The sequence below is a fragment of the Rhodamnia argentea genome, chromosome 11 (assembly GCF_020921035.1).
Source record: "Rhodamnia argentea isolate NSW1041297 chromosome 11, ASM2092103v1, whole genome shotgun sequence".
Taxonomy (NCBI): Eukaryota; Viridiplantae; Streptophyta; class Magnoliopsida; order Myrtales; family Myrtaceae; genus Rhodamnia; species Rhodamnia argentea.
Genome location: NC_063160.1, coordinates 1206325 through 1232641, shown reverse-complemented (window position 1 = coordinate 1232641; position 26317 = coordinate 1206325). Strand labels below are relative to the sequence as shown.

General features: G+C 37.6%; 3 protein-coding genes across 6 annotated transcripts; 1 reads left to right on the top strand and 2 right to left on the bottom strand.

The window, feature by feature from the left end:
* Positions 1-332: 332 nt before the first annotated feature.
* LOC115750516 (NAC domain-containing protein 104-like) lies at positions 333-1717 on the bottom strand. The gene is made up of 3 exons (XM_030687923.2): positions 1418-1717; positions 943-1190; positions 333-656 (listed from the first exon to the last, which is right to left on the bottom strand). Exons 1-3 carry the CDS (start codon positions 1620-1622, stop codon positions 492-494), a joined length of 618 nt encoding a protein of 205 aa, XP_030543783.2. The 5' UTR covers positions 1623-1717; the 3' UTR covers positions 333-491.
* A 15435-nt stretch (positions 1718-17152) lies between these two features.
* LOC115750513 (ABC transporter G family member 5) lies at positions 17153-19427 on the top strand. The gene has a single exon (XM_030687919.2). The coding sequence runs from the start codon at positions 17334-17336 to the stop codon at positions 19227-19229; it is 1896 nt and encodes a 631-aa protein (XP_030543779.2). The 5' UTR covers positions 17153-17333; the 3' UTR covers positions 19230-19427.
* Positions 19428-21070: 1643 nt separating this feature from the next.
* On the bottom strand, positions 21071-26181 carry LOC115750515 (photosystem I assembly protein Ycf4). 4 transcript variants are annotated; one of them, XM_048272736.1, is made up of 9 exons: positions 26056-26155; positions 25694-25872; positions 24852-24969; positions 24129-24240; positions 22405-22566; positions 22286-22332; positions 22008-22107; positions 21516-21582; positions 21071-21433 (listed from the first exon to the last, which is right to left on the bottom strand). In XM_048272736.1, the coding sequence occupies exons 2-9, from the start codon at positions 25792-25794 to the stop codon at positions 21388-21390; spliced, it is 753 nt and encodes a 250-aa protein (XP_048128693.1). In that variant the 5' UTR covers positions 25795-25872; positions 26056-26155; the 3' UTR covers positions 21071-21387. The 4 variants fall into 4 exon arrangements, with proteins under 4 accessions (XP_048128693.1, XP_048128695.1, XP_048128694.1 ...); XM_048272738.1 differs by lacking the exon at positions 24852-24969 and having other exon boundaries at positions 25694-25906; positions 26056-26181; XM_048272737.1 differs by lacking the exon at positions 26056-26155 and having other exon boundaries at positions 24132-24240; positions 25694-26041.
* Between the last annotated feature and the right edge of the window lie 136 nt (positions 26182-26317).

Sequence of the window (26317 nt, the reverse complement as noted above, 5' to 3'; positions counted from 1 at the left end):
ATAAATACCCTTTTAATAAAAATATAAAATGATTTCTAATTCAATACTAAGATAGGTTCCAGATTCTAAAAAATGATGAACTTGTTTCGACAAGTAGGTTCTAGGATTTAAGTGATTCCTTAACAAAACCCGAAATCGTTCACTCCAATAAAAAAATTGAGTAAATATTCTCCTGTTGATCGTCACCAATTAGTCATATACATCAACCACATCTAACATTTTTAGGTAGGGGGCGAAAATGAACAAAATGAGGAGCCTATTATGCACCGTCTGTTGAGAAAAAATGAAATAGCAAATCAATAAATTCGATCGACAAAAGTTAGGGTAGGACAAGAAATTTAGATAAGAAGATCATATAATACATCACATCAATGTACAACCAGTGCTGGCACATCGACGACGGTCCGCACAATTACTATAGATGCCTCGTACACTTTATGTACATGTCATGCGTATAAATACGCTCAAGTGCACGGTACTGACACGTATACTTAATCTCCCGAACTTATATCATCAAGATCGTCGTCTAATAACAAAAACATCTCGTCCATGTACGAGAGTTCGGTGTCACTATCCTCATCTCCTCCCGAGCAAAAGCCTTGTCCATGGCTTGTCTTGCTTTCCTGAACTCGAGACAGAACAAGCGAACCATGTTCCTGTCACATGTACAACGCACACGACATTACATTCCCTGTCGCCTGCATATCAGCACTTTGCTGGAGAAATTTTTTCAGTCAAATTGCCTTGATTGCAAAACGAAAATCCAAAAGCTTAGCACAGAAAATGATCGAAATCAAAATTCAGAGGCGCGATTGGAAAAATGTGTTGGTAGTGAAACTCTCGTCGACATGGTGTATGACGCACAGAGTCTCGTGAAGTTCTTTGGACATAGATTAACCGACGATCTAACTTTCAAGATTTCTGAGGAATATTTGCACTCACTTTTCTTGGATTGGTCAAGTGATGGAAGGACGGGAGATGATACTCCTGCATCACCCAATTTGTTTCTTGACCTGCTGGAGCCTCTCCAATGTGGAAAGTTAGATATTTCTTGATTCCTATAATCTCTCCGGCTTCGCTAAACACTGGGTCCTCCATGTCCAAATCTTTCCAGTACCCATTTTCCGTAATTCGATTGTTCATCATTCTGCTGAAATAGAAGTATTGGGTTCCATTCCACAGTGCCTTACCTGAGCATCAAAAGATAATTTTCAGTTGTGGAAGCGGAACTGATAAGAAAGAGTTTTGTACAGCAAGTCTTGTCTTCAAGATCTTGACAGCTTATCATAAGACATTATTAGGGCGGGCAACTAGAACTCATCTTTCTATACCTGTCTTATCCAAAATTTCTTTATATATCTCTGTGTGTGTGTGGGGGGTGGGGGTACTAAAGCAAAGGTAGCTCTCTTCCGCTTACCATGGAGGTCCCAAGGATCATGGTGGTGAGACTTAAGATCAGGGACTAAGTGAGCATAGAGTTGTGGTGACACAGAGGCCTGCTGCTTCTTGGGATGCAGGAAGTGAACGACGAGCTCTTCGTCGGTCGGCGAGAACCGAAACCCAGGTGGCAGCTTCAGCGTCTTCCGGCCACTTTCTTTTTCCTCCTCCTTTATATCTCTCATGATCACAAGCCAAAACCAGCAAAAATTGAGCGAACTGCTGATTAATCCTATGCTACAGTTGTTCTTGATGCTCCTTTCTTTCTTTGCCAATTTGTCTGGTTGACATCCAGACACGTCTATATATAAACAGATAGAGAGAGAGAGAGAGAGAGAAAAAGGCGGCGGTACCTGGAGGGCTATGATATGTGAAGTGGAAAGGCCAGTGATGATAGTTCAGGGATGATCTGGGCTGATCCCTTATGTTGCAAGTAAATTTTCCCTTCTCTTATTATCCAGAAACATAGAAAATTATTTATGGTCCTTCTACAAGGTTGAACGTGATTGTCCTATGATGCTTATTTGACTACATATCTAATAATTCCAACCTTGGAGTTGCAGCCTAAGCTTTTAAATTTGGCACTTGAATATTATTTACGTGGTGTAGGAAGTTCATCACTCTTTAATAAAGTGGCCGTGGACCACAACAAGCAAAAGAAAAACCCGCTTTTTATTTTCCGATTCTTTAAACTATGAAAGGTGACTATTGAGTCAGTCATAAAATTTTCAATATTGTCAATTTATTTTTAAACATGTACGTGAAATTTCAATATAATCATTCCGGCTATGCCGAAAATCGCTGATATGGTGGTATGCCCGTAAGACGGCTAACGATGAATTAATCATTATGTCCGTGATTCCCTACGAAAATTGATCAAATAAACTAAATTTGAATTTTGTGCTAAGGTTTAACATTAAATTGATAAAATTGAAAAGATTAGGATTAAATTTATATCCATACAATAGATTTAGGATTGATTGAATAATTTTTTCTTCTGAATACGATGGATAAGATACTCTCTCTATTTCTGCAGCCGCAGTATAATTGCACCATGATCATGCACAATGTTGTGTCACGTTGGCGTCCATTCACTTTGTGTTCATGTCACGCGATGTTTGAGAGAATATATGCTTGACACATTGTGTTTTTCATTCAAAACATGGATTTTAATCCACTCAACAATTTTTTTTTTTTTTTTTGGGTGAGCTGATAGATTCATCAAATATGTTGCAAAGACCTTTTCACTATTCGCACCCCTTATGCTCAAGACCCGTCTCAGGGACAGCAGAACATATTTGATAACTAGGGTTTAGTTTTGTGGTAAGCCTGCTTGGTAATATTGGACTTGATCTAATAAAATTTGCTGATCCACGATACACGGCACATCCACCGATTCAAATTCATTAAAATCGAGTTCTCAATTGAGTGATTAAATGGGGTCCGTTCGAAGGTCGGGACCTGAACCTAATGACATGTAGTTTTTGGCTCGGAAAATCCAAAATCAATCAAGAACCAAACTGACTAATTTAGGTTTCACGTATCATTTCTCAGGTAGGGACCAAAATCAGAGGCAGACCCCTAGTTTGAGAGTTTGGTTTTGGTCACTTCTGAGGTTTGTAGCACGGTTGTTGGCACCAATCTAAATTAATATATATATAGTACCAAAAAGGAAAAAAAAAATAACTAAAAGACAAAAAAAGCGCAGCAATAGCTCTTGACGATGAGTGTGGAACTAAACTTCAAGATTTCGTCCAAATCTATTGTTGCCAAGATTAGTTTGGCAGTTTGCGTTGATATTGGAATGGGATAAGGAAGCTGAATGTAGTTATCAACTTTTGATGACCGAGAGCGAGTTGCATGACATTCGAACTAATCTTTTGTGTTCATTATTTTTCATTTTTCCAAAGTGGGAACTGCTCCTCGAGGCGAGTTAGTTCACACGCAGGACCAAAATTAATGTTCCTTCAATTCAAATGAGTGCTTTCATCATCATCAGCATCAGCATAGATAGATATAAACCTTAAATTGGTCGTATTATACACCTAATAAGTATCTCTTTAACTCTATGCTCATGACCACCCAAAAAAAAAAAAAAAACTCTGTGGACGACATAACACACAAGTTTAAGTGCTCATAGAGGTTCATAAACTATTCATATTTATTAGGGTGTGGTTCATAATCATCATTAATAAGAAAGTATCATGGTTCCACTCTATAAACGTTAGAGAGCTTGTATAGTTTGACCTATAAATGGCTACTGTTATATATAATCTCTTTGAGAATTGTAACAGAGAGGTAATAGGTAATAGGTGCTACTTATAGTGGAATTATCTGCTGAATGTAATTTTAATTTAAAGGTGAATTAGGATAAATCATATGTCTCGATTTTTCTTTCTCACGTTTACTCTTCATTTTGCTGTGTTTGTGGACTTAATCCTAACTATATTGGGCTGTGTACACAGAGAGAATTGAGCTTTCATGTCGTCAAGAATTGTCCAGTTCCACTTGCTCATGTTCGAATATCTGAGTAACTTGCCATTAATATCAATTGCTCGTCTAGATTCGCAGTGTACCTCAACTCGGTTCTTAGCTATCAATCTTCTAGCGTGATCCAAGAATTTCTTCTTTGCATGAAGTTACACAAAATCAAACTCAAATCAAGTATATTACTTAACTCGCTGCCAAACAAGAGCACACGTTCAACTAGGGTTTTTTTTTTCTTGGTAACATTAAGTGTGATCGATTCCCGATCAAATCCAATCCTACTCATGAAGTGAAAACTGGACCGAAAAATTCGATCGGCGCCTCAAGCAATTCCAATCAGGTCCGAGTAATTTTTTATTCGATCCATCTATGTTGCTCATTCCTAATCAATAGGATAGGTAAAAATATATGCAACAAGTCTAATTGTGAACTAATTGAACCACACATGGCCCTACTCATAAAACCCAGAAACACTATCAAGGGTTTCTCGGAGGAACTATGGAAAACATCTTCTAGCAATAGCCTAAGTCATCATGACAACTTCCCATGCATGCATGCATGCCCATGATGTCTTTCAGACTTTCCGTGAAACTCCAGAACCGGGACACCCTAGCGAGCGCAGGTGGAGTGTGCTCTCGTTGGGGATGTTGATGTCTCTTTTTTATATGTTTGACCTTGCTTCAAACATCTTTTTTTCCACGTGTCGACCCCTCATGCACACAACTGCATCATCATCTTTTCTTGACCACCCCGAACTCTGTGCCCTTCTCTTTCTTCAGACGCATCATTTCAAAGGGTCTTCACCAACTAAAGCAAGCAACAGCGCTTGGTGACTCTACGGGCATGCTGATTAATAAGTACTGTGCGAAGCACGTATTAACAGTGTTGGAGAATTTCTTCTCTTATAGAAATCTCCAGCAGTAGTCCGGTAATTTGGCGCTCTGTCTGAATGCATTTTTTATTTTTTTACGTATCGATGCTCACACGTTCTGTACTTTTTAATTTTTAATAAATTATTTTTTCTTCTCCTATCGAGAAGAGAATATCTTTAAATTTTAACGTTTTGAAGTCCAAATGACGTAATTTAAGGACGTGTTCTGGTCGAGCCCTTCTCTTTCTTCAGACGCATCATTTCAAAAGGCCTTCACCAACTAAAGCAAGGAAGCAGTTGTGGATCGACGTGGCCTCGAGCTGCGATCGCTGTCCATGTGTCCCTTTTAGTTTGAATTCGACGATGATAATGCCATTTTATCTTAGGAAGAACACAAACGAGGTTGAAATAAAGGCACCGTCTGGAAGGGATTGATGTGACGAGGGTGTTGATAAAAGGACACCGCAGCACATTGGGAAATCATTTAAATCAATTTTGATAGGGACAAATATCTATGTGAAGGACCCAAAAAAAGGAAGGGGTTTTGATGCCCATTTGCAAAAGTGGTGTTGTCGAAAGTGAGGTGTTCAAAAAGTGATCAAGCTCCGATTCGATTCGGTTGGATTCAATTCGATCTTACTTAGAAATTAAAAATCAGATCGGATTATCTTAAGATTGCTCTGATTTTCGAGCGATCTAATAGAATTAATATATTATTAATAAAAATGAGAAATATAGATTTTAATACTAATACATAAAATATTATGTAAAATTTATTTTTATATATAAAAATAAAAAATTTTATTTGCATATTTTAAGAAATAAAATAAATAAATAATAATAATAATTCATTCAGTCCGAGAGAACCGATTTATTTTGAAATTGAAAATTGGATGGATGCCTCCGGAAAATCGGCCCGAACTGGATCAGTCGGACGATTTTTCTGTTCTGTCGATTCGTGTGGATGAGAGAGGGAGAAAGTTGGGTCGCAAGTTGGGTCGCGCAATCATGACGATGCAGATGAAGAACCTAGGGCAACTAACACTGTCTGAGCTCGTGCACGAGTTTCTCTCATTTGAATCCTACTTGAGTTCATCTTCCACTATTCTAAAGCTCAAAATATCAGACAAACGAGGGATTCGGTATTTAAGTAGGGTGACAGGTTGATGTTACGATGATTTTAGGGAGAGAAATTGTGGATCAGTTAGTGAGATATTGATGAATCTGAGATTTGTCCATTTAAGTAGAATTCTGCAACAACAAAAGGAAAAAAGGATCCTTGCACAAAGATTATATATACTTTATTGGTCAATGAAGCCACACCTGCTCAAATTGTATTCAAATGGACACAGAAGGTATGCATGGTTATAACTTAATCCATGCACTTGTTAAAAAACTTCGTAAGCCACAGGAAGTTAAGAGAAACATTTATTTCGAGCATAACTTTTGTGACATCTTAAATCCCATCATTTGGATTAGAAGTAGCCATGTTGAGTAATTCATAAGTCAACATTCGCTTTGAGATTGTAACTATCATATGTGGTTACTTAGAGTATTTCTTTTAGAGACTTGACCCATGTGGACCTGGCTAGATCATGACTGATAGTACCAAAGCACTACTCTTTCAGTTGTGGGTGACTCATGAACGGACTAGATGTAGTGATATCTTGAATCCCTTCTAGGGATGGCAAATGAGACATGAATGAACTGAACAACACATCAAATAGGGAGAGAGTATTCATTTTGGAAGTTTGGCCTATGTGGATCGGGCCGGATCGTTACCAATGGTATCAAAGCATGACCCTTCCAATAGGCGTGGGATTCATGAATGGATTAGATGGACTGATTGCAGGAGTAAGAGGGCTCCGGTAGGTGTGTAATTCGTGGACGGACTAAACAGAGTGATCGCATGGGTCAGAGAGCTCGGACAAAATATGCTTCTTGGCTTTTTTCTAGAATAGCAGAAGGGATATGAATGCATAGGACGACACGCTGAATATGGAGAGTATCGTTAGGCGATACAAGCCATTAATAACATGGAACGTCACTTAAGTGAGGGAGTTTGTGACGTCTCAAGCCCCACACAAGTTGCGAGAGTCCCCGTCGAGTGATTCATAAGTCGATACCCACCTTTAAACGGTCATCATTCACATGTTGTTACTCAGAGTACTCTCCTTGCGCCCTTGGTCCATGTGGGCAGGACCGAGCCGTGGTATGTTGTCTGTTCATGGTACAAAGCTCTTTGAGTCAGCATCATTTCATCTCCACGTTGAATAATTTGCATGTCGCATCAAGTATTGAGATTTTTCTTAAGGAACATGCAAGATTTTAAATCATGCATTATTTCATCTCCCACTATCTTTTCCAATCTTAGTTCCAACATATTCTACGAGCACGTCACACCTGTTTCTGATGACTCTTTCGAAACCACAAGAGAGGGAAGCCCCTTTTTGAGATCCCAAAAATTGAGCAGCAACATCTGTCCCGACATTGGTAGGCCACTTAAACCAGGCATCATGATGGATATTCCATGTTCATCAATATTCGACTTCACGCAAGGACTCGATGGAAGCTAGAGAATGAGTCAAATCGTGGATATATGAGAATTAGCTGCATTAATATGTTTAATTGAACAAGACTAAAGCTCCGTTTGTTTTGTGAGAAATTAAGAGAAAAATGATCGTTCAAGCTCCTGTTAATTAAAATATTTCAATCGATACACGCAAGAAATAGACCAATTCAGCAGTTTTTGCTCAATTTCATGTGGAATCAAATTCTCACTAGTACACGTCAAAGGAACGGCCCCATTTCGCTTGTAAAAACCATTGTGTTGCTTGATAAAATTTATCATTGAATTTTTTTTTTTATTATGGACAACAATTTAAGGCTCCGCTTGTTTCGTGAAAATTGGATAATTTGGAAAACATTTTTCCAAAAATAACCGATTGCATTTTTTGTAATAATTAGTCAATAAAAAAATGTTTCATTATCGACGACAATTTATGTCTAAATGTTTTTGTGGATGGTGCACAATTTTTTCGTTAGTTCATTTTTATAAGCAATTATACGAAGAAAAAAAATAACCATTCATTTTTTGCTAAATAAACGCACCCTTAGGCTTCGTCTGTTTCACCAAATATTAATGATTTGAAGAAAAAAATATCGCTTGAAATAATTAATCGATATAAAACATTTTCATTACCAATTACGATATATGTCTAAACATTGTTGTGGACGATGAAAATATTATTTATTTATTTATTTATTTATTTATTTATTATAAGAGATACATTCAATCATTTTTTGAAAAATATTGATCAGACTATGCATTTTTCGCAAAAAAATAAATAAATGAAAGATGGATCTCTACTATTTTCGGATGGGCGTATCAAAGCCCCGTTGAAGCCCGATAGATCGCTTGATTTGTCAAGGACTCATTTACCCAACTGGCGTAAGACTCGTCAATTACTAATTCACATGCGATAGGCTATGTAGGCATGGGGATTAAAGATTGAATACCCTTCACACCAAAATAATTTAACCACCTCTATTGGAATAAATATGTTCATGTGAACTTAAATTGGGTAATTCCCGAGTAGTTATTACGCATAATTCTATTTCTCCGTGTCTAAAAGTACGAATTTTTTTTTCCCATGTTGGTAAATTTTAATTAGTGTTGATAAGTGTCAAAAGGTTATTAGTAAAAAAAATAATAACCAATGACTTCTTTTTCGAGTAATTTGTTGGTAACTTACGAGCACTTTTGGTAGTTTACAATCCTTACTATATAACTTTGTACAAGTTTTTCAATTGTTTGGAATCCACAAACCATTCTGAATGACAGTAAGTTTCTATAGTTTGCAAATTAGTAATTATCGAACTATTTGCAAATTAGTAATTATCATACTAACTTACCAACTTTTATTTGCATATCTCACCAAAACTTTGAATCAAGTAACTCCTAAACGAAATTACCAACTTAGATTAGAGTGATTAATCAACTTTCGTCAATTACTAACTGATTTTGGGTTACTTATTCTTATTTGGTCCTTAGCAACGTCTTATATTTTTCCCCCTAATTTACCAACTTTTCTATTGAGTTATCAATTTTTATTTATCTTGATTAATATCTCCTTACATTTACCTACTCTTTTCCACTGAAAAATCAATGCGACTGGGAACATTTTTTAAAATCAAATTCTTACACTCATCAACTTTATTGAAATATTTTTTTTTTTTTGGTCGGAACTTTATTGAAATCTACCGGCACGGAAAAAAATCATTTTTTTAAGGTTAGTAACATCTTTAAAGTTTGGGTTAATATCGTAAAAAAATCCCAAACTAATACATCCGTAACAAATTTATCCCAAACTATTTTTTTGAACACGACAAACCCTAAATTTGTACACTTGTAATAAATTTATCCCAAACTATTTTTTTGACCACTAAAAATCGTAAACTTGTACACCTATGATAGATATATACTTATGACAAATTTACCCTCCATTAGTTTTCATAATACCTCAAAAAATTTCAAATGGATACATATGAAACAAACAAAGGGTAAAAACCCCAAATGGGTACACCTATCAATTACCATGTGTCATATAACTCATTAATTTAATGGTGAAATTTAAGAAAAATTAACGAAGGGTAAATTTATGACAAGTGTGCCGGTTTAGGATAAATTTATCACGGAAATACCAATTTAGGATTTTTGGTGATGAAAAAAATAATTTAAGATAAATTTGTCATAGATATATCAATTTAAAGTTTTTGTGTGGTTAAAAAAATTTAAGATAAATTTATTATAAGTATACCAATTTAGAATTTTTTATCGTATGAACTCTTAAAGTTTTGTGTCTCCATGATAGCTTTCGTACAAGTTACAGTCACCAACGAACTAAAACACTATGACGCACCTTGGTCGTCGAGTGGGATAGGGACGTCTTAGAAACGACACAAAAAAAAAAAAAAAAAAAAAAAAACGTAAGAAGGAAGAGATCAGAGAAAAATCCAGGCTAACTTTTTTAGTCGGAAGTAGACAATTTATTAACTATTAATATCGAGTTACAAACATTGAAGAGATCGTCCAATATATTACCGGACTTTAGAATGTTACAAACAGTTGAAATTACAAATATAACCTTTCATAAGAATTTAGTAAAAAGTACGAATCGTATTTCTTGAATGAAGTCTCATGTACACTGGGTGAAAGACGAATATACACATAGGCTTCGTTTCTTTGGAGGAAAATAGATGATTTGAAAAATATTTTTTTCTAAAATGGTCACTTGTATCACTTAAAAAAAAAAATAAACGAAAAATATTTTCATTATTCATGAAAACATATAGGCATAAATTGTTGTCGGTAATTAGAAATATTTTCTATTAAATAATTATTTTAATAAAGAATTATTTTAAGCAATACAAGATATCATTTTTAAGAAAATGACTTTCAAATTATCTATTTTTTGCGAGACGAACAGAATTGTCATATCAATAAACAAAAAAAGATGCATGTACTTAGAAAATGTGCTAACAGTTTCTTCTCATATGTGATGGACCATGTGATTGTTGATGAATTAATCGAAATCAAGAAATGGGCCGCTGCGGAGAATGGAGTAACAGCCTAAGCTCGTCATATGGCTCATTCTGAGATGCAGCCCATTTTCCCATGTAACTCTCCATTTTGATGGCGTAAAACGGTGTCACTTAGAGTTCTGATGTATGGAGCATAGGGCTGCCGGAGCAGACAAACTTAGGTTCCGTTTATTTCGCCAAAAATAAGTAATATATTTCTAAAAATAATCACATATATCGTTTTAAATAATTAGTCAATGAAAAATATTTTCATTACTGACAAAAAATCGTGTCTAAACCTTTACATAAACGATATAAATATTTTTCATTCATTTAATTTCGTAAATAATACGAGCAATCATTTTTTTTTTTTTAGAGATGATTTCCAAATCACTCGTTTTTCGATAAACAAATTAATGGAGCTTAGATGTTTGACCAGAAACTTTGCTTTTAAGTCTTTTTTTCCCCTTTATTTTGCTGGTTTCTTGGCCTTGTTTTGGTAGGTCGTATATTTCTATTACTATAAAATTCATAGAAAATGTGCTGTTTTATTAGTAATATCAATATGTAAATAAAATAAACTATATGACGGACAGGGGTTGATGAGAGCTCATCGGAGGAGATTGTTCTTGGAAGAGTGGAAGTGCAAACTCATTGGGCTCTTGGAGCTGGGGTAGTCCAACAATGCATCTAATTATTCTCCCCAAAATAAACTTGTGTAATCACAAGATAAATAAATAAAAATTTCCCTCGAGACTAACATTTTATGTACTTTTAGTCTTAATAACGCCGGTTTCAACCATTTATCTACTTCTTCATTCTAGACAAAATCCACGGGGAAATTTTTGAATATCAAGTTCGGATATTCCTTGTTAAAGAAATTAAATTAAGATACTCTCATGTAGGTATAAAGACGTTTCGATGTAATATTTAGGTAATTTTCTTCATTGAGGATGCCGAACTAGACTAATTCACAGCTCGAACGATTCCACCGTAACATTTTAAGAAAAAAAGAGCGTGGGTTATTTTTTTATACATTTTCAAAAGAGTTAATAAATGTAAAAAAAAATGGCTGGTAAAAAAAATTAATTGTTTGTCTATCGTTCACCAACTATTATCTTTCTTAACCAACGCCTAATTAATCTGTTAACTCTTATATGAACGTACGAGGTTTTTCTTGTGTGACTTACCATTGTTTCCCCCGGTAGACGACAATTAGCTTTTACTTACCAATAGTGGAGTTGCTTATCAATGTTACTAATTACCAACTTTTCTCTAATTAAATTTACCAACTTGTTTTGCGCAGCCAAACCGTACTGTGAGTTATCAACTTTTTTTTTTTTTTTGTCGTCAAATTTTGACTTCTCTTATCTATGCCAAAACAAAAACTTCTCTCATCTTTTACCAGCTTTCCTTTACCTCGATAATCATCGCCTTGTATTTATCAATAATCATATGAAATTACCGATCTTTTTTGAGGGACTTGTCAACCTCTGCCTACTAGTTATGATTTATCCACTCATATTTGAGTTACTTGCCAATACTTAATTAGTAAGTACAAATAAATGTCAATACATAACTCAACAAAAAGTTGGTAACCCCTTACTATATGGTAAAATAATGAGAGAAGGGCTGGTGCACACTAGTTTAGATATACTTCTAATGGAGGAAAATAAAATTTCTGTAAATCCAAAAAGATCATTCGAAATTTGATAAGTAACTAAAATAAAAGTTGATAGTCCAAAACTAAGTAATTCATATAAGATTTTGTAAAATATGAAAATTTAGCAAGTGATACAAGTAAGGAGTTAGTATAATAATTGGTAAATGTAAACTTTCGGAAAATATTGATAATTTCATAAAAGTAAGCTGCCAATAAGCTACATGAAAAAAAAAAAAGTTACTGATATTCTTTTGTTAATAACTTTGAATGCTCATTGGGATTTATCGGTACAGGTAAAAATTCTGCCTTAGCAACAGAATTCTGCATACATAATCATGTGTGTGGCCAACTGTTGTAGACCACCTTCTTGGGAATCTGCAAGTACTTTTGTATGCATGGATTTGCTAAACTCAACGATGATGCGATAATTATTGTTCTTTTCCTGAGAAAAGAACCAAACACACCTTTGTTTTGGGATAAGGGCCCTCGTTTTGTGGAGCAATATTATCCATTTTTTTCCATGGATAAATTATGTTTTTTTTTTGGGGGTCAAAATTGATAAATTATGTTAAACCTGTCATTTTATGCATGTTAAGACAATTATCCTAAATAGAAAAACCAGAAAAAATCACAGGATATTTTTTTCAGGGTTCCAACCACAGGGTTTGTCTTATGAGCTTCCTTTGTTTTTCTGTCACAACTCACTGCAGAACCAGTCCAGCTCCAGCCTTTCAAGGGAGTCTCGTGAACGCAACAGCAGAAACGACACTGGCGGAAGAGAGTACATTATTGTACCTCTCTCTCTCTCTCTCTCTCAAAGCCCTATGTTCAGCAGTTGAGGTTTTCTTATTTTATGCGCAAATGGACAGGCATGAAGGGGTGGTTGTCTTCTTGTTTTCAAGTGAAAGAGCGAACGTGGGTCTTCTTTGTTCATTTTCTTTAGGGCATGTAATGTGAGTTTTGCCATTTTCTTGGGGGAAAGCATATACGTCCTCCTATGATCAAGACATAGGAAGACAGCAAAGAGAGATGCGATTTTCCTTCTCAACGGAGATCTGGCGCTTCTTATACAAATCACGGTCCAGCGGTTACCCGATTGGGTGGCAAGATCGGCTGGAGATGATCCGCTTGAGCTCGAAAGATGGATTGAGATGAATCCAAAAGGATAGCAGTGTTATATTATCAGATGCTATCACCATTTATCTGCAACTTAGGTCAAGAGCAACCCCTGTCCCCAGTATGATAGAGCTAAAGAATGAAGAAGACATGGAGAAGTCTACTTTAACTATAGGATAGAGCAGTCTGTTAGCAAAATTGAGACTGTAATTTCCACAGTTCTAATTCAGCTCATCATTGTGTTAATAGATAGTTGAGATATGATATGTTGGCCATAATTTTTATTGTTTGGTACATAATAGCCTCCTACTTCAATCATGCATGTAGCTGATTAATGATGACAGAATCAAATTTAATCACCAATCTTAGTATATGTAGTCAGTATCGTCGGCTTCATAAGTGCATGCTAAGGCCATGTTTCGTTCAGCTTTCCCAAGGGGCTTTGAGCTTCTAAAGTCCTTTGGAGAAAATATGAGGCGTTTGGCAAGTGTATTTGGGATTCCATTAGCCAAATGCTAGCATTGAGAAAGCCGAAAGCCTAAGGTAGATTGAGTGATCAATGAATAAATCCAAAAGGCTTAAAATTTATTATAGTGTACAACTTAACATTTGCCTTGACACAAAACTTTTCGTATGAAAGGAAGCATGAAAGCAGAAAATTTGAGTGAAGGGGCGAGAGGATTTGAACTCGAAACCTTCGACTTTTGATATCAATTTATAATCGAGTCCGCAACTGTTTTAACTCCAGAATTTGAGCTTTTAAATCGAGTCTGCATACGAAGTTGAACAAGATTCATGGGTCACCACCACCACAAACGCAAAGAAAATAAGGCCCATGGCACGTCATCACATCTTTTGATGTATTAAAGAAATGAACACTAAAGTAAGAACGAAATCTATGGACCAAGAATTTGAACAATAATGCCAAAAAAAGAAAAAATGAAAAACTTATCCAATACCACTATGAGTAAGACTAATGTGAAATAAACCTTAGAAAATTACCATTACAGACAAAACCGTCCAAAAATTTCTGAACTTATTACATTTTACCTAATTCAGTCCTAAACCTTTCAATTTTACCAATTAAGTCTAAACCTTTTGATAGTTTGCCAATTGAGTTCATCCAATTTGACGTGGGCACCGGGCGTCCTACGTGGCATGGTCGCTGGTGACGTAGACAATTTTATAAGTTTTTAAAAAAAAAAATTTGAGTTATTCATTTATTTTCTTCTTCTTCTTTCTTTCTTTCTACCAAGCCTGGTGATGGCCTATCGTGGTCCTCGCCCAGACCTCATGATAAAATTGCAATGTTTAGAACTTAATAAGCAAAAATTCCCATCTTTACATGGATAATCTACACATCTCTACATTCTGCATACAAAGCATGCATCCATTGCATGCATAACACATCAATACGTTAACCTTAAGTACCTAAGCTTCTATCTTAGAGGGTTCGGACAGTTAGAGGACGGCACGCAATGCCGACCGATTCTTTCGGAGGGGGGTCAACCAGATTCTTGCTTGGTCATCTGCATTATCCACACTAAGCCCTCTCGTATGCCTCTCCATTAGATCACAGAACTGCACAACACTTGGTTCCCGAAGCAGCACATGTCTTCATCCTCTACCTTTCAGATATGTATCTAGTTTTGCGAGCCTCGCCGTGCGAATCTTTTGGCACTTCCTATTATGCAAGATAGTGAAGAAGCTCGAAAGTTGACGAGCAATATCTTGTATACAGAAAGGTCGCACACTAAAGAAGGTGGCGGACAGAGACATAAGGTTCACGGGCAGAGTTCACTATTAAGTAAGGTGGCCTAATGCATAAAATAACATATATATGAAGAACATAGTTTGGTGGTCTAGGGTTTTCTAGATCCATTTTTTATGTTTATTTTTCGATTTTCTTTCCTTTTTTTTTTTTTTGTGGTGGCTACATGTCTATGTTGGTGGGAAAGACCAGTGAACTATAAAGGGGTTCACGGGTGCGAATTCGTCTCCATGTCCAGACAAACTGAAGCTTCACAAATTGAGGTACAATGACAAATGGTGACTTGGGAGACCCTCTCAAACCAGAAAATCTCTCCATCTTTAATTCTCGACCACACAAAAGATTCACCATCCCCCACATGATTTAACCTCACTCCAATGATCAGGACGGTCCATTAAATCATATAGTTATTTATTTATTTATTTTTGCATCATTTTCAGAAACTTTTTATCCTTGTGGACATGTGGCTTGGTGTAGGCTGCACTCGATGGTTACATTTGGAAGAGATGGTCCAAATCATTCATCCAACCTGAGCATCAGACGAATTGAGATGACCAGACAATGATTTGTTAGAGATGGTGTCTATATTAATGTGAATTTCACCCGCTAAGTATCATGCAATTTCAGCCACAAGCTGGAGGCCCCCACAGGGACCACACCTGCCTTGTTTGTGGTCACAATCTTCAGATGCCAAGGGCCCACATGCGAGTTACAGGAAAAAGAGGCATTATTGCAACTCTAAGCATTTCATGTCTTTTGACATATTTTTGATAGAAAATTCTTAGGTTTAAATTAATTCGGCAAACGAGATCCTCATATGGTTATATCCGCAATGGGACGAAGTATTGAAATCATATTCACAACAAAACCTAATTTTATCGTCGATTGATCATCCAATCAAAGGCAAATCATTCAAGTCGAAGCGTAACATTAAACTTTATGCGGGAAGGTACCACATAAAATTAAACTCTATACAAATCATATTATGTTTGTATAATTTGTGGTTCATGTACAAGTTGATGTTTATCGGCTCTCGATGTCCGTTTGAACACGACCAACTTGTTAAAGACACATTTCATTAATTACATATCCTATTTTATGAGAATTTTCTTAGGGACTTTTGTCCTAGCATTGCTCCTTTTGGATAAATTAGAGAACCACAGGCAACTCACTCGCGTCTTGCTCTGCCAAAAATTGATTTTTCTAATTTTCCAACATGTGGGTTTCAGAGACTGATCTACCAACTGCCTCACAGAGCCATGTTTGATATCTTATCGTGGACATGTCACAGAAAATACCAGGAATCTTGCGAGAACGATAGAAAAAAACCACAGGACCAGGCTGTACAATTGACTTATGAAGCTCTCACGGGAAATGCCATGCAAAGCTTGCTCAACCAATTCTCATACCAAACCCCAGCGAAGGAACTGTCAACCAAACCGCGTTTCTTCCCTATAGTTTTGCTCTTTTCATGTGGAACAAAACCCAGCAAAGCCCTTTACGTACCAGGTACTAATATATTTTTGACGTGTAATTCATCCATGTAGACTGTATACGTGCAGAGATTCTTTTAACCAGAAAGAATTCGGCTCAGATATAAAATACCTATCCATATCAAAATCCATGATGATTTCTTCGTGTATGACGAAGTTGCAAAAACTTTTCATTTTTTTGGATTCGAAGTATAAAAAGTTGATGGAGACATGATCATAATTCACAACAAGAGGGACCTAGAGAGAGAGATTGCACGTATCACCTTGGCGAGTGAAGTATATAGGGCTTTGCTAGCATAATAGTATTTATGTGACTGTGGCAACAAGTCAAAAATTATTAAAAGAGTAGACCCACAATAATTCTTAATTAATCTTTGGGAGCTATTAGCCTAATAGTTTTACGTAACCGCCAGTTATTTCTTACCACACGATCTACCAATTAATGAGTGCTTTATGCAAAATACGCAATGATGGTGTATAAATCTACGGTTGAGCTTGTATCGTTCTTGACAGATCTGTCAGGAAAGCATTTTCCTTAATCGTTATATATTCTTTTGTGACAAAAAAAAACAGACTATTAATTTTAGGGTCACTTAAAAACCATTACATAATCCATTTTCTATGCACAGATACAAGAAACAGCAAGAACGAGTGCACGTGAACCAACCCATGTAATATATGCAGAGTGTTTCCTCCATTTTAATCTTTGTTAAAGGAAGAAAAACAAAGAAAGAAACCCTACTTGTTTAACTGTTATTTGGCATTGAGTTGAGGCTCAAACAGTACTTCAAGAAAGCAGGGAGAGAGAGAGAGAGAATATAGTTCAGTCTTTTGATAAACTTGGCACAGAACTTGAGCTTGGCTTGAGAAGCTGACTAAACTCAAGACACATTGTTGCCATCTTCTCCTTCAATGGAGAAACAAGGGTGTGAGATTGAAGCCATCGGTATCAACTATAGAATCAGTACAAGAAAGAAAGAGTTTTGTTTCCCAAGTTTCAATGGGAAATTAGAAGGAAAAAAGAAACCAAAGCAAGGCAGTGAAGATCCGGGAGTTAGGCAAGTCCTGAAGGATGTGAATTGCAGGGCGAGATCGTGGGAAATCCTCGCGATCATCGGCCCAAGCGGCGCCGGAAAGTCGTCGTTGCTCGAAATCCTGGCAGGAAAAATCGCCCCGCAGAATGGTTCGATCTTTGTGAACCAGAAGCCCATTGACAAGGCTCATTTCAGGAAGATAATTGGCTATGTTGCTCAGAAGGACACTCTCTTCCCACTCCTGACTGTTGAGGAGACCTTGATGTTCAGTGCCAGGCTGAGGCTAAGGCTTCCTGAATCACAGTTGGCCTCGAGGGTCAAGTCCCTGCTCCAGGAGCTTGGGCTAGAACACGTGGCAGGCACCAGGGTCGGCGACGACCGCATCCGCGGGGTCTCTGGAGGCGAGAGGCGGCGCGTCTCGATTGGGGTCGACGTTATACACGACCCTCGGGTCCTGATTCTCGATGAGCCCACTTCGGGTCTGGATAGTAACTCGGCCCTTCAGATCATCGATATGCTCAAGATGATGGCTGAGACCCAAGGCCGGACCGTGATTCTCAGCATACACCAGCCCGGGTTTCGGATTGTGAAGCAGTTCAACTCAATCCTATTGATGGCCAATGGCTCCGTGCTTCACCAGGGAACTGCTGATCAGCTTGCTGTCCAGTTGAGGCTCATGGGCTTGCCGAATCCACCTCATGTGAACGTCATCGAATTCGCCATCGAGTCCATCGAGGCCATCCAGAGCCACCGCCACTCGCAAAACCAAGTGCAACAAGTTGAAATGCCTCCTCAGTTACCGCCACAGAAGAGAGAGGAAGGACCGGGAGGTGAGAGCCGAAGCCACAAGTTCACTCTCCAACAGCTCTTCCAACAATCCAAGGTCGTTGATGAGAGCACCACCGATGTCAGGATCGATCTCCCCCACTGCTTCGCAAATTCCAGGCTGCGAGAGATTCTCTTGCTAATGCACCGGTTCTCGAAGAACATTTCCCGGACCAAGGAGCTCTTCGCGTGCCGGACAATCCAAATGTTGGTCTCGGGGCTCGTCCTTGGCTCCATCTTCTGCCACTTGAAGGATGATCTGCTTGGTGCTCAAGAAAGGGTGGGCTTGTTTGCGTTCATCTTGACATTCTTGCTGTCCTGCACCACGGAGGCTCTGCCCATCTTTCTGCAGGAGAGGGAGATTCTGATGAAAGAGACATCTTGCGGATGCTACAGAGTCTCATCCTATGCAATTGCAAATGGGCTTGTTTACTTGCCATTTTTGCTCATCCTGGCAGTGTCATTCGCAGTGCCATTGTACTGGCTTGTTGGGTTAAACAGCAATTTCACAGCATTCCTACATTTCTTGCTGATAATTTGGCTGATTCTGTACACGGCAAACTCGGTCGTGGTATGCTTCAGTGCCTTGGTGCCAAATTTCATTGTTGGGAACTCAGTGATCTCAGGTGTGATGGGTTCGTTCTTTCTGTTCTCGGGCTACTTCATCTCGAAGCAGGAGATACCGAGCTACTGGATCTTCATGCACTACGTTTCGCTGTTCAAGTACCCGTTTGAGGGATTCCTGATCAACGAGTTCTCAAATTCGGGCAAATGCTTGGAGTACATGTTCGGGATGTGTGCAGTGACCGGCGAGGACGTGCTCAGGGAGGTTGGTTATGGAGAGGAGAGCAGGTGGAGAAATGTGCTCGTCATGGTTTGTTACATCTTGGTTTACAGATTCATTTCCTATGTCATCCTTAGATGCAGATGCTCGCAGAGAGGCCTCTGAGGTGCTCTAGCTTGAAGATTGTAAGGTTTGGTTAGTCCACTGATGGTTTGTGGGTGATCCCTCTCTGTCCCTTTCTGTCTCTCTCTCTCTCCTTGTAGAGAAGATGCTTCTTGTGGCTGCTGTATTTTCTTTGAAACATATATACATCAATGTTTTAATAGACTTTTGTTTTAAAGTATACCTGTCTGTAGTTTGAAATTTCTGTATTAGATACTCGAGGTTCAAGCGCCTACACAGGTATAATCGTCCAAAAAGACCTTTCAATTATGTCAATTTAGTCCTAAACCCTTTGAAAAGTTATCAATTTAGTCCTAAACCTATTAGTTGGATAATTAGATCTAGAATATCTATATTGACAAATCGTTAAAAGGTTTAGGATTGAATTGGTAAATCATAAAAAAATTTAGAACTAAACTGGCACAATTGAAAAGTTTATAATTAAATTAGCTGCCGTATAATAGGTTTAGGACTTTTTGGACCATTTTCCCACCTATCATACTTGCCTTTAGACAACGCCGATCACATAGGAAGAAATAGGTCCAATGCACTGATATTATATTCCGTAGAATTCAGTACCTGAAAACGCGCTGTCCAAACGATCCAAATCTCCTGTCCATGAAAATGCACATATAAAATCAAGTGTACATTTTGGAGTCTGAAGAGAATTTTCAGTTCCTCCATTTTGAAGGGTGACTCCTCTCTAGTGAAGATAGTTCACATCATGTCGACAGAATTCACTCTGAGGTATCAGATTCTGTTCTGAGCATGATCCAAGACAGAGGTTAGACAGACTCAAAGGACTACCTTAAGAGTATCACCAACCTGTCAAATGAGAAGCTAGGGACACCTCCCATTTACCCTCCGCAAGAACAACCCGGCCCGCATCATATTCTCATATGCAGATAGTCTCCGAGACCAAAACTTCATCTGGTCGCAGAAAGTAGCCAAGTAAGCCATTTGGAAGTTCATGCCCACCACAAGTTATTGTGGTTGCAACACAGCACACTATGGAAACAGGGCAGCTCCAGATATGAATCAATATAAGAAATCCCAGTCCATAAAAGCTAATAGGTTCTTGATAGGAATCTCGTGATTGGCAAGCTCCGGCAAATGCTAGATCTAAACTAACCGAAGCAGACTCGAAAAGTGGCAGCAGCGAATGACAAGGAAAAGTTAAGTATGAGACCCGAGATATTAGCCAAGAGAAGCAGTAGTCACAACACTATATCAATGCAGTTCGTTCAGGCTCACTTTCTCCAACTGCTCCAGCTGATGGAAGCTTCTTATCTGGTCGAAACTCAACAAACCAACCATTCCATTAATCAATTTGGCATGAAAAAACTCGTCCACAGCACAATTTTTTTGTACCAAAACTTAACCAGGCCATGAGGAAAGAGTCGCGCAAGCATTGTTCAGGCAACAACTTGGTAGAAATTCAGAATGCCATGAGAAATAGAGGAACAACAAACCTGCAACAGACTTTAGAAGAAGGCACGTAGTAGTAAGACGGAATAAAACTTCGCCAGTACATAAATTGCACCTTGAAGGAAACTCACAAGGCATAAAGTAGTACATCTAAACATGACTCCATATCAATGTAATAACTGAGTATTCAGTAAGATCTCTGAAATGGAATGAAACATCACATTTTCAGTCATGCTGCCATGTAACAGAGTTCTCCTTAGCCAATTCCGGTTCAGATGGTAATAAGCTCTTGAATAGTTCATCATGTAATCTTCTATTTGCTTGCCATCATTTGCAAGTGGTAGGTACTATTTTATTAACCTAGGTGATCAGCAAGCATAAACAGCAAAGAAGAGAACCATAACATGGAAATTTAACAAGCATGTATTTAATAAGATGCAGAGACTGTCCAAATGTAAATTATTGATATGTAACACATTGCACATAAAAAAACTAAAGCAAAATGATGACTTCCCTCTTCCAGTAAGCAGAAACTCATACGCCGGGCAAGAAAATCACCAGCACAATCAGATTTCACAAACATGTACAGACTTGACATTATAACTTTAAAAAGAGAAAAATCTAAGCGTTTATCCTAAGGGTTGGGTGTCACATCTTGTTCCTGGTTCCGACAGCTGATGTTGTAATTACAGAACAAAGTAAACCATCTTGAAAAATGACTTCCCACGTCTAGCTAATCATCTTCAGGATTTTGCAGGAGCACACCCCTTACTTTTGACCTGATAAAGAAAAGTGGCATTACTAGTCATACTGAAGTAGCTCAATCAGTAAAAGCAATAAGAATAAACAGCTGAGTATTACCTCCGATGAGAAGGGACAACACGATTAGTAACTCTTGTAGAGGTTGCATCTTGTACTACTACTTTCTCTGCAGTTTGATAAGTGAGAAAAATAACAATAATGTGGTTAGACAGGACAAATAGATCATGAAAAGGCACTGAAAATGCAAAACCAAGCTGTATTTGTCGTACAAATGCCCAAACTCCAGTCCACCCAGCCTCAGTCAATGTGAATCAACTATATGCCCCCTTACACAACATCTTGTAAATGAGTCATAATATCCTCCCTCACTTCCTGGTATATTCATATTTTTGTCTGTCACTGCCCAAATGCAATAGCTTCTAGTGGTGCAATCCCTCCTTTTTACAAGAATAATATTAAAAGCTCATCCTCACCTCAAACCACAAGTGGATAGAGACAAATACAAGATCACGAAAAGCCCATAAGCAATAGTACCAGCTTGTGCATTGTTATATACTAAGAATGTGAGAAAACAGAGAAGAGAGCCATTACCCGTAGAAGGGTCTGAAGCATCTGACATGGCCAAAGCGCTTGTTATGGGCAACTTCTGCTTCTTCGAAAATGACTCGAGCTTGTTCTGGATGCTTTCATTCTTCTCCCAACAATAGGAACATACCACAGGATTCAGATCAAGAACAAGCATAAAAACATTGAGTGATACTTAAATGATTGGAGCAGGAACATTACTCATAAAAGAGAAATATGCATCATCAGTGAGAGAAAAAGTACACAACAATTGATTATCAACAATACATAGAACTATATCCTACCTTTTCAGCAGTTATAAGCTTTGTCAACTGGCGAGAGCGTTCTTGTTCTGTAGTGACAAGCAAGAGAATGAGCATCTATCCAATGCAAGCTTCACAAAGATTAACACATGAAGCACCACCTTCTGCAAGTGAAGTCCGAGTGTTTTTTAATGCCATGAAGAGCTGCATTGACAGGTTGCCCATCAACTCCCTTGCAGCAAAATCCACAAGTTTTACTAGAGTAACCAAAATCAATGGCATTCCTTTGGCTTTCTGAGCAACTAATTTTGCAGATGTAGCCCCTGCAAGAACAAAAGCAGATGATCTAAAGCCTCATAAAATTTTCAAAAGATGCCTCCATCTACGTCAACTTATGTTGCAGCTTCTCTGTCAAATGATACTCAAAGAAGTAGCAGATAAGAGCGCATATAAGTTTAGACTCACCTATTACTAAACAAAATAACTGAAAGATAACGGTTGTCTCCCAATCTGTTTTTATCTATTAAGGTGTCTAAAGATCTTGATGACAACTCCCAACAGTAAAGCAGTTGAGTTTACCAGCAAATAGGGTGAAATAGCCAACGCAAGTTGTTTGGCCAAATAGGGCAGTATACACCCTAAATGCTACATTATTTTGTGGTACATAATGACAATTCCCAGTCTCCTAACTACAAGTCTTAACATTTACAAACAGCTTCAACCACCTGCATATCAGAAGATTCAAGTTTATCTACTGGCATATCATCTGCACTTATGAGCAAGTTCCCAACTTTATGCAGATCCAAATGCCCGAACACATAAAGACACCATGACAACATGATGAAGGAAGAAACAAATGTACTACTTCAACTGATCATACTACACATTTATTCTTTGTAAAGATAAGAATATGTTATTAGACCAGGTTTAAATCTTCAGAATGACCATTAGTTACTATGACCAGCAAGGTATTTCAACTGTGGATATCCAAGAATACATTACCTTTCTCATCAATCAGGCACCAATTTCATCACAGTTGAGAAACCTTTCATTTAGAGGTCCAGTGAAGCTTCTCTTAATCAAATACACAGAAAAAAGTCCAATAGGCAACTGAAAAGATATTGATGGCAAATCCATCTATAATTTCATTAAGAATAGTCAAAAATGTCTTGTGCAATATTCCTGAGGCAGCTATATGGAAAAGCAACTTAGAGTGACTCGAGAAGTTTTTGATTTCCCTCACCCAACTGCAATCTTTTAGTGCCCACTTTTTCTGCATCATGATATAACTGCAGTGAAGGACGGTGTTGAGAGAAAAAAACAAAACTGAATGATTGGTTAGGTCAATGTGACCTCAAGCTATCTATTTATAATAAAGCCAAAAAGCCAAGAATTACAATATTGCCCTTATTGCTGCTATTCAGAAAATAATAAAGAAAATGACAAATATGCCCCCATTGGCTAAATACTCTCAACAGACGTGGACTCCAAAACCTCAACAATTTCTAGCCTCTTGCTAGGAGAAAAGGATCTTTTGCAGTGAAGGACGGGCTCTAAAACTTTAACGATTGCAAGTCTCTTGCTAGGACAAAGGATCTTTTTCAGACATTCTTGAAGCTAAAAACATATATTTTCCAGAAAATGGCATGACGTCCAAATTCAAGCCACATTGAAGAAACTTCACCTCTACAAGTTGCCAAATATCATGAATAAACAGATGAAGCCATTCTTGAAAGAAACCATTATAATTGCTATGGATCACGAACAAACAAATCAAGATCAAAGAGGCAATCTCAGATGAACATAACTAGGTAGAGGTAATAATAGAAGGAGCGTAAGTAAATCAGTAAAGGAAACAAAAGAGCAAAGAACAAACAAGACTCACCACCTGAGTCCGATTGTCCATGCATAACAAGTTTTACATCTTCAGACTTTATTGAAGCCACGAAATAGTCAATGAACTCAGACCAAGAGCCACCAATCCCAATGTTGTCCCTCTGCACTTGTAGTTCAAAAGGTATAGTATGACTACCTCATAGCTAAAGGAATAATCGAACGGTTGGATAGTAGTTTGAGAATCATTAAGGTTAATTGGTTTGTCACGAGTTGTCTCAAAATAACACGATACACTCATTCTTCCCAGAGACTTTCGATGAGAATGACACTGACAATGTGATGTGGGAGCATCAACCGCATCACAATGCCCTTGATCAAACAGTCATACCACTGCTCCTGGCGTAAGTGGGCCAGCTAGTTCAGTTTTGTAAAAAACAACCATCACCAGTTAGGCTCTCTATTTTAATAGATATTGACATTTCATTGGCTCAATTTGTTATTGTGACCTCAATATATCCACCAATGACTAGCCAAGAAACATCAGGCTCAGGGACAAGAAAGAACCCTAGACAAATTAGAAATGACTTTGGATCCAGATATTAAATCTTCAAACAAGGAGATTTATTTTTTTTTTTATATCGCAAAAAACAAACAAGGAGATTGAAGTACCTAAGAATGGTACATATTCGAATGCCAGGAGATAAGAAAGGAAATCATAAGGAGAAAGCGAACATTTTTCCCAGGAAATTTCCATAAAGAACACATACTATACCTTCTTTTCTATCAAACAATCAGACCCACTACCTTCATTCCACAAAATTGTGCACCACCAATACGAACTAGTAAAGAGACCCGCGATACCATTGAAGAACATCACATACTCACAATCCCTTGTGAAGGAAAAAAGGAATTGTTGAGATGGAGCTAAAGATGTCTAACTCATACTGAGATAACCGGATGTTCCAAGCTAAAATAAATCCTAGTGAGCCTGACATAAAGGATAAAGGCCAAGCAAAAGTTGCTTATCTTTTCAAGACCCAACTACAAATCCTGTCTCTATTGCTCTAGTCACCGACTCATTCTCAATATAGTTGCATTTTATGTTCTCATTCATCTCTGTTTTTTTTTTTTTTTTTTTTTTTTTTTATTTATTTATTTGGTCTTTTTTGCTTCTTTTACATCCCCACTTAACTCAGAGATCTGGAGATTGGAACTAGCCGTAAGACGAATGCATGCCCGACAATTTACTCACTCGAAATAACTATCTGATTCTGAAAGAGGTTGTACATTATATGTTGGTCTCACTGATTCCATAATAAAAGCATTCTACATTCATTGATCAAACCAAGCACAACCCAACAAACGAGAAAATTACGAAATCGAACCTTTTCCCTCCTTCCTATTCACAAAACACCCACCAAAGCTAAAGTTCTCAAAAATGATATCTGTATCGAGAAAATAAACGAGAAAATTATGAAATCGGACCTTTTCCCTCCTTCCTATTCACAAAACACCCACCAAAGCTAAAGTTCTTAAAAATGATATCTGTATCGAGAAAATAAAGAACAGAAATAAAATGCAACAAAAAGGGAATTAAAAAGCAAGAAGACAAACCATGTCCTCGAGCTCATGAACAGAACGAAGAGCCTCCCAAGTATTGGAGTGAAAATCAGTGACGTGAATCCTGAGGTGAGAAGGGTCTGGAGCGTGGACATAGTACAAGAACCGCCGCAGTGGATGACCTCCTCTGTTCGACCATTCCACTTGGGGCTCCCCAAATATTGCTTCGAATTCTTCAAACAACATTCCCAAGTGATAAAATCAGTCCTAAAAGGGCAACCCAGAAAGTGAAAAGAGAAGCTTTCTCAGTGATCGATCCCATGTTGACGAAGAGTCGAACTCGGAGAGCAAGAAATGCCACAAAATTTGGTTGACGACGACAGAACTAAGGAGAAATGGAGGTACGAACTACGAACCGGGGGATGACAGCTGCTGAACTAGAATTCTTGATCTTGCTGAGGGAGATAGAGCGCTTTCTTTTGTGTCCTGAACTGAGAGTTCTTGAAAGAATCCACCGAAGAGTGAAGAGTGCAAAAACAAAAAATATATTTGGCAAAAAATAAACAATTTAAAATATATTATATTAATACGATGATTCATTATATATTTATTAGAATGAATGAGGAAAATATTGTTCACGAAAATATTTAGATATGAGTTATTACTGATCATGAAAAA

Coding starts and splice junctions, on each gene's coding strand:
- LOC115750516 (XM_030687923.2), bottom strand. CDS start 1,622: ATGAGAGATATAAAGGAGGAGGAAAAAGAAAGTGGCCGGAAGACGCTG. Junction 1,191..1,417: donor TGATCCTTGGGACCTCCATG/GTAAGCGGAAGA, acceptor TTTGATGCTCAG/GTAAGGCACTGTGGAATGGA. Junction 657..942: donor ACTTGACCAATCCAAGAAAA/GTGAGTGCAAAT, acceptor TACATGTGACAG/GAACATGGTTCGCTTGTTCT.
- LOC115750513 (XM_030687919.2), top strand. CDS start 17,334: ATGGAGAAACAAGGGTGTGAGATTGAAGCCATCGGTATCAACTATAGA.
- LOC115750515 (XM_048272736.1), bottom strand. CDS start 25,794: ATGTCCACGCTCCAGACCCTTCTCACCTCAGGATTCACGTCACTGATT. Junction 24,970..25,693: donor TTCATGAGCTCGAGGACATG/GTTTGTCTTCTT, acceptor TTCCTTCACAAG/GGATTGTGAGTATGTGATGT. Junction 21,583..22,007: donor TGCTTCAGACCCTTCTACGG/GTAATGGCTCTC, acceptor ATCAAACTGCAG/AGAAAGTAGTAGTACAAGAT.